The sequence below is a fragment of a genome, unplaced genomic scaffold, assembly GCF_019419815.1.
Source record: "Pyrus x bretschneideri cultivar Hongxiangsu unplaced genomic scaffold, Pyrus_bretschneideri_v1 Contig21, whole genome shotgun sequence".
Taxonomy (NCBI): domain Eukaryota; kingdom Viridiplantae; phylum Streptophyta; class Magnoliopsida; order Rosales; family Rosaceae; genus Pyrus; species Pyrus x bretschneideri.
Window position 1 is genome coordinate 761438 of NW_025999513.1, and position 8261 is coordinate 769698.

General features: G+C 37.0%; 1 protein-coding gene across 1 annotated transcript; it reads right to left on the reverse strand.

Moving 5' to 3' along the window:
• Nucleotides 1-3367: 3367 nt before the first annotated feature.
• On the reverse strand, nucleotides 3368-6739 carry LOC103931815 (probable inorganic phosphate transporter 1-7). Its single transcript, XM_009341342.3, is given in 3 exon segments — nucleotides 3368-4171; nucleotides 4174-5272; nucleotides 6439-6739. Coding segments are annotated over 2 exon segments (1530 nt in total). The 5' UTR covers nucleotides 5228-5272; nucleotides 6439-6739; the 3' UTR covers nucleotides 3368-3695.
• Between the last annotated feature and the right edge of the window lie 1522 nt (nucleotides 6740-8261).

The following is an 8261-nucleotide window of genomic DNA, read 5'->3' on the forward strand; positions in this document are numbered from 1 at the left end:
TCCAATACGCCAAATAACGAAATCATAATACCTTACTACGCCAAGAGGGCTAACAAGGTGACCTCTGCCAACAAGGATTCGAAAACCCTTCTTGCCCGAGACTTGGATAGGTAACCAGTCGGTCTCGACGCAGTGCTGTTTATCCAAACTGAAGGTGCTTCTCGGTCGGCTGATTCTACGGCAACAATGCTGTTTATCTAAACTGAAGGTGTTCGCCGGGTGCCTCCACAGTGCTGTTTATCCAAACTGAAGATGTGTTGGCGGACAAAGAAAAGAAAAAATCTCAAGATGTTTGAGAAGCTTTGCGCAGGGCAATTGTATGTTGAATTCATGGTCCCTTTTTTGTTGCATGATTTCTTGTATTTATAGCCCCCATTCCTTGAGACTGAATCGCGCCCCTAACTGGATTGGGAGTCCTTGTTCCGTTCCAACTTTACCTCGAACAAACCTACTCCTATTAGGACTTTAAATTTTCCCCTCTTCCGAGGCTTTATTCTTTGCTGGCCGGGAATCCTGGTTGCACCAGGACTTCCTTGACCCTTTTTGTTTATCTGGGTTACTCCTTCTTAGGATCGGGTTCGACCGACCCTGCTATCTGGCTCGGAATCTATCAAGCAGCCCATAGTAGTTGACATAGCTTTGGATCGAGCACAACCCTATGCTCGGCCCAACAATATTATTTTGGGCCCAAACATATACGTATAACACTTAAGAAATTGAATGATATGTATATTTAAGCCGATCCAATGGTCACCAATTTTTAATATTTAATTTAATATATGTATATATATATATATATAATTATAGTTTTTAGGGGTATAAAATTGTTAAATTAATATATATAATTATTATAGTATTTTTTTAGGGTTATAAAATTATAAAATTAATATTTTGCTTATCGTATATTGTGTTACCTACGTGTATACCCGAACCAACCCGTTATCTTAACATGTGCTTATTGGATTACCCGATAACGACCCGATTCGTTATCATATCGACCCAAACACCTGTTAATTTCATGTCGTGTCGTATCGGGTTATCAGGTCGTGTCAGGAATTGCCAGGCCTAGCTAAGGCCTTTTAGTGAAGGCTTTAGTGAACGAGAGTCCCTCCTAGTCCCACTAATGCTAATCCTTACTGCTAACAAACATAGAATTAGACTAGATGTTAGTCTAGTCCAATCCATTGAAGGCTAAGGAAGGCAAACAAACACGCCCTTAAAGTTATAGGTTCGAGTCCCATGTAGGGAAAACAGTTCTAACCATTAAACTCGATAACCGTAGATAATCGTCCGAATGGAACAAACTTGGGTATAGTTTGGGTATATTTTGGATAAGAAAAAAACTGTTAATATTATTCCGTTGTAGTTTTGGACATAGTTATAGGGTCTTTGATCTGTATCCATACCCAAATTCGACCTGAATAATAAATAATATAATTGTTGTATAGTATAATAGTGTGTGTGTGTGTGTGTATTTGTATGCAAGTAGGTTTTTACTATAGTGGTGGAAATGAGTTGAGCTTTCGTATGACGGAGTAGATTTAAATCTCGTCGATTGCTAATCTAACATCTAATGTAACAAAATCTATCGTTTATAAAAAAAAACAAAAAAAAAAGTAAAAATAAAAATAAAAATTTGAAAACAAAATCAAATGACTGGCTCTGAATCATCATGTCGAGTGCACTTGTTTATATAATTTTAGTAAACCTCCTTAATTTTCTGTAGAAAATATTTCAACAGTCTTTGCTATTATTTTGGATATTTTTACATTAAGGGGAGGGAGAGTTTGGCTAAACCATATAGTGGGTAGCCTAATTTGGTATCGAATTTGCCATCCATTAGATTCGAACCTAAAACCTCTCACTTCCTAATGAAGAGAAATACCACCATATCATAGTACTGAGTTGTTTTATTTTGGTCATTTTAGTGGAGAATCATGAATCCGAATTATGCAAAGATACATGAATAACAAAAAATACAAGGCTAAAATTTAGTTTTAATCCCTTACTATTAAATGATGTATGTTTATCATTTCCGTTGTTGAAATTGGTCGTCAAAATTTTATAATCCACAGCATTTATGTCTTTATCACGTATTTGTTCATAAATGTCTTTATCATTTGGTGCAAGCTTTAGCACCCTGGTTTTTATCCACTTAAGGAGCTTAGAGTTGTCTTGTGCATTAAATTAAAACACAAATATAAATGTAGGAATTTAAGGCTTTTAATCGACTTTGAATTTATGATCTCATCCCCATGAAAGCAACAATTAACATAAGTAGAATGTTAGTGCAATGGTTGGTTGGTTTGTTAAAGGGTTAAGGAAAACGGAAAGGGATCCTTTCCATATCCCTTCCACCTACTCATTCTCATCAAACAATATGGGCTTTTGAAATTTGATCAAACGGTTAAAAATACAGACCCACTTTAAAAGATAATAATTTTAGTTGTTGGATTAAGTTTCAAGGGCCCAGATTGTTTGACGAGAAGAATTAGGTGGAAGGAATCCGAAGAGGATCCCTTTTCAAGAAAAACTATTTAAGGCTTTTAATTGACTTTGAATTTATGATTTCACTCCCCATTCCCCAATCTCACATGGAACTTCAATGAATTTTTCAAGAAAATTGAACTACTCATCGTATTGTCAATTGATTTTATAGCGGAACCTCAACTTTCTTCATGGTATCAAAGCAGGTTGTCTTACGTGTGAAGCCCAACTGCCACACGCAATGCACGTCACCTTGTTTGTGTTAGATTTGAAAATTCGTCACACGTGAGGGGGCGTGTTGAGAATGAATCTCACATTAATGAGAGGAGAGACCTTGCATTGACTTATAAGTAAGTTGGACTACTACCCATATTGTCAATTGATTTTATGGTGGAATCTCAACTTTCTTTAGTCTGAACATATATTGATCGCATGATTGCTATGATTTCTTAATGTCGACCGCTATGATCGCTTGATTTCAACCGTGGTGACCGCTCGATGGCACTCACTCTTGCTTGGTGTTAATTTGGACGATGATCAATGACACGTATCTGGCTGGCCATTTGATATCCATGCTCTAGCTAAGGGGACTAAACTAATGAAAGGAGTTCATTTTCTTTTTACCAAATAATATCATAGAATTACCTGAAATTACTAATACAGTAAGTTCCAAATCCTCAATGCCTTGGATGTGCAAAAACTCTTAATTTTGCTAATCATCCTGTCAGGTAAATTAGTAATATAATGCATGAATTTAATAGTTTCTGTGATGAAATTACATAGAAGTAATGATATGCATAAATTTGATCAGAGAAAAGTGCTCTGATGTGATTATTATTTGACTAGAAAATGGATGATGCTAAATGAGGGGGCATAAGATGACAGAACAGCATCAAAGAAACCATCACAGAATAGGTTTTTTTTTTTTTTTCTTTTAACTTTCAATTGCAAATGAAGAACACAAAACCAACATTGCCCTACAACAAAAGACTAAACCGGCACAAAAGCATGAAGATTAAGCAACATGATCAAACAAAATCACCATGAAAATTCGAAAACGTCTACTGGATAGTGCAATAGAAATGCGATTTAGAAGAAGCCTAATTAAACTGCTTATGAAGATTAAGCAACATGATCAAACCAAATCACCATGAAAAGTAGAAAAAGTCTACCCGATAATGCTATAGAAATACGATTAAGAAGCCTATTTAAACCGCATCAGTTGCATTTTCTTGCTCTCCTTCACCAGATAAATCCTCCAGTGATTTTCCCTTTGATTCAGGCACCAAGAAGGTAAATAACAGCCCTAGCAAGTTGACCACACCCAAAATTATAAGGGAGTTCCTCACCCCAATCCCCTTTTCTGCGTACTGAAATCCGAAAGCGCCAACCATTGCCCCAGCCTTCCCCCACGCAGCTGATATACCGTGACATGTGGACCTTAACCTTGCTGGGAAAATCTCTGCAGGCACCACAAATGTCGTGGCATTTGGACCGAAATTGGCGAAGAAGAAGGTCAACGAGTACATCACAACAAAACCTACTCGGTTTTCTTTTAGTGTCCAGTGTTGATAAGGAATGGCTAATGCAAACATGAAAACAGTCATGAAGAAAAACCCCATTATTTGAATTGAGAACCGTCCAATCCTGTCGATGAATGCCACGGTGAACCAGTACCCTGGACGGTGCTGCAAAGCGCGATAAGGGTTTGTGCTCTGGCGATTCTGAAGACTTCTTCGAGTGCACTCATGGTCTTTGCCTTTGGAATCCAACCAATGGCACTGAAGATATCCTTTTGAAATAGATTCTGGCTGTAGAAGGCAATGTCAAGCAAGAACCATGTGCTGGTAGTTCCGAGCAAGTGAACACCATGACGCCGAAGAAATTCCTTTGAGAAAAGACCAAAATCATTCCCTCCTTGCTCAATGTTCTCTTGTTCTTCTTCTACTTCGACCTGCAAAACTTTTGACATATCAGCAGCAGCCTGCTTGGCATTCTTGGCCACCAAGGCCGTGTACCGAGCAGTCTCAGGCATTTTTGCACGCCAGTAATAAGTCATCAGAGCTGGGATAGCACCAAACATCAAAATAATGCGCCAAACATAATCGGCTTCAGGGAAAATAGAAGCAGCTGGATCAACTTCGTAAGATGGTGCAGGAAATCGTGCCTTAAAAGCTGCAGACACAATAATTGCAACCGTTCCACCAGCCAAAATCCCAAAACCCTGCATAGCAAACACCGCAGCAATGAAGGCTCCACGAGTCTTTTTATTTGCGTACTCAGACATGATAGTGGCAGAAAGAGGGTAGTCACCACCAATGCCAAGGCCTAACCAGAACCTGAAAAAACAGAGTGTTGAAATCACTGCCTTGGGCTCTCTACCAAATGAGAGGCCGGAGGCAACAGAGCAAATGACCATGACCATAAGGACCATGCCATAGACTCGTTTTCTGCCCAATTTGTCACCAAGCCAGCCAAAGAAGAGCTGGCCAGTTAGGGTGCCACAGAAGGCAACACCATTGACAGCGGCCGAGACATTATGAGGCAAACTGCCTGGCTCTGCGGCTCCATGTTTCTGGTAATAAATGCGGCCGAGCAATTTTGTGACAAGGGAAATGCAGAAGAGATCATATGCATCAGTGAAAAATCCCATGCCTGCAATCACAATTGCTGTGAAATGGTACCATTGTGTTTTGGCCACATCAAGTGCATTCAGCACCTCCAATTGATCCTTGCCCATCACTATTAGTTTAGCCCTTCTTTCAAGTTGTTGTATTCCCTTTAACTGCACAAAACCATAAAATTTTGATTCAAAAAAAGAAGGAAAATTAGAGTGTGATTCAATCAACTATGTGACACAAATTACACTGCTGCGTCTGCAACTACAACTAGTTGTATCCAGATCCCTAAATTGACAAAAATAAACGGATTTAAATATATTGTTTGCAAAACCCTATTCACATTAGGGAAAAAGAAGAAGGATTACTATGTTGTATTCTTAAAAAATAAATAAAAGTAAATGGCGGATCCAAAATTTTAACCTCGATTCAGGTTTTTGTTAACCCCACCGGCAACAGAACATTTAGATTTAAGACTTTGAAGCAGAAAACATATGAAAGAATTGTGGTTTTTTAGCATAGTATATATTGTATGATTTTTCATTTACATTTTTTTCATTTCCATGAATCAAAAACAGCTTGAAAAACTGTCACTCAGTCAAACTTTTGCCCTTTTTGATCTTCTTTCTTTTAGAACAAACGTGAAGGATAGGAATAGAAGAAACAGGAAAGAACATCCAGGAATATTCTTGTAATAAAGTTCCACGGCATACCCAAATCACCATCCAACCAACTAAAATTATATTGAATTGAACCAACTGTTTTTCACGAGCCCAAATCAACAAATATGTCACCTTGTTTCCAATTTTTATATTAGGGTTTTTAACGATGTTGGTGTTCAAATAATAATTAAAAGCTGGGGGGGGGGTTAATAATACTTGGCAAAAGAGGTTTAGAAAAAAAAAAAAAAAAAGAATCAATATTTGTTCATCAGATCAATCTCTGCAATATGTTACGATTTATTACCTTTTAGGAAAGAAAAAAAAAAGAAGATGAAAGCCTCTGAAAGATGAGGGGAAAATGTTTGAGAATTTCGGTAACCCATGATCTTGGTCAATGTTAAGAGAATTGTAGACATGAGTTAGGTTCGTGAGCCAAGCAACAGCTTACATTTGAGTTTGAATTCTCTTTCGGTAAATGAGGAATAGAATATGTCTTGTAAAAAAACATATTAGAGAGAATTTGTCATCGATTCAATACCATTCCAAATATGGAACAAATGTGATTTCAGATCCGTTCCATTACATTACATAAGCAGGCAAATGAAGATGCAAGAACACAAACAAGACAAATGAACAAAGCCAAACCATACCATAAGAGTGAAAACACAAACCTTGTATCTGAAGCCGTACACGAAGGAGAAGCAATCTTAAAAAGCGAGGCACGAAATCATGCAGAAGTACAGTATGAGGAGAACCCGTATATGCGTGTTCATGCAGCTAGTAGTGATGAAAAAACAGATCAAGTGAGAGTGAGTGGGTTAGTAGTGATGAAGAAATAGTTATGGAAATGAAACACAAGGATCAAGTTTATAAGGTCAAAGGGTAGAAATGGCTTTTTAACCAAATGTATATATCTTCAGGCAACAGAAAGAGAGATAAGGGGAAAGAGAGGAGTGAAGTATGGGAATGGGGGAAGGGAAGGGGGATTGTGTCCGTATTTATTTGCAAACAACCCTTTAAATTTTCACAGACATGTCCTGAGGAATCTTTTTTCTACCTGGCATATTCCCCTCGTCTTTCACCTTTCACCACACCTCACCTCATTTTTTGCTTTTCTACTCTTAATTAGTCAACATCTTAATATCCAAATCTTATTTTTGGATTCTAATTACTAGTATTAAGAAAATAAAACGGTATTAATCCTGTTTATTCCATACCTAAGTGTAAATAGAATTCATATTTGGACACTTTGAAATAGTGTTTGTTATTAATTTTGTACTTAGGGGAGAAGAAAGGTAAGATTCAATTTTTGTGGTGTTTTGGCCGTGTAAGTGAAATCTACCACTAGAGGTAGAAGTTCATGTTATATTCTAATACGTACTTGTGCTCTTAGCGGTTACAGTTCTTATTCAAAAGTAGAGGTTGGGCGTATCTTAAGAGTTTGAACCGAAATAAATAGAATTCTAAATTTTTATTTCTATTTGAAAAAAAAAAAAAAACTTATAAAATCTAAATCATTATTTTTTATTAGGTCAAATAATTTTTTTTTTTTTTTTTTTTTTTTTTTAAAGAAAGTATGAATGCCGGTTTACATTTCATTTCATTGACTCTGTCTAAATCAAAAGTTCCCTAATGATCATCTTATTACATTTTGTTTTAGTTGTTCGAATTTGGGTGTAGAGAGGAAAAACACTTCTCTAACTAATTTGATTAAGTCTAGTTGTGCAATTTTATCAAATTTTAATTCAACAAGATGCGATAAGTAATGTTTTAACGTCACGTCAATTAATAATTTTATCTCATTCAATGTTCATTGAATATATGCACATACAGTAGTATAACATGATAGAAATTGCACATATAATATGGAATGAAACAAAAACATACTCTAGTTATGCAGAAATGGCGGAAGCTGGATTTGGGTTGAGTTAAGTGTAATTTTGATGGCTCATGGGAGAAGAATTCTGGCTTGGGAAGCTTTGGGGTGATCGTGAGGGATGAGAATGGGCAGTTTGTTGCGGTTGCTACTAGTTATCAAATAGGACTTAATTGCCTCTCCGTTCCACGCCGAAGCTATGGCAGAAAGGAGAGCCTTTATTTTGCTACGAGAATATTGATGCGGTTGTGTTGGAGGAGATTCCACCATGGTTCTTGCTGCACTACAGCAGCATGATGACGATTCCTCCATGGCTGAATGATGCAAAACATTTTATGCACTTATTTCCTCATGTTCAATTAAATCATGCTCAATGGGAAGCAGAAAAATGTGGCACAGAGATTGGCGAGGTCGGAAATGATCCGTATACTACGTGGTTCGAGAAACCTCCCAACATGATCGAAGACCTACTGTTAGAGGATAGTAATTCCGTCTAATTTTCGTATGGCAAAATTTTATCGACCCCAATTCATTGTACCATTTCTCAAAACAATAAAATTAAAATTAAAAAAAAAAAAGGATCCTTACTAACTCACAATAACATGCTGTCAATTATGC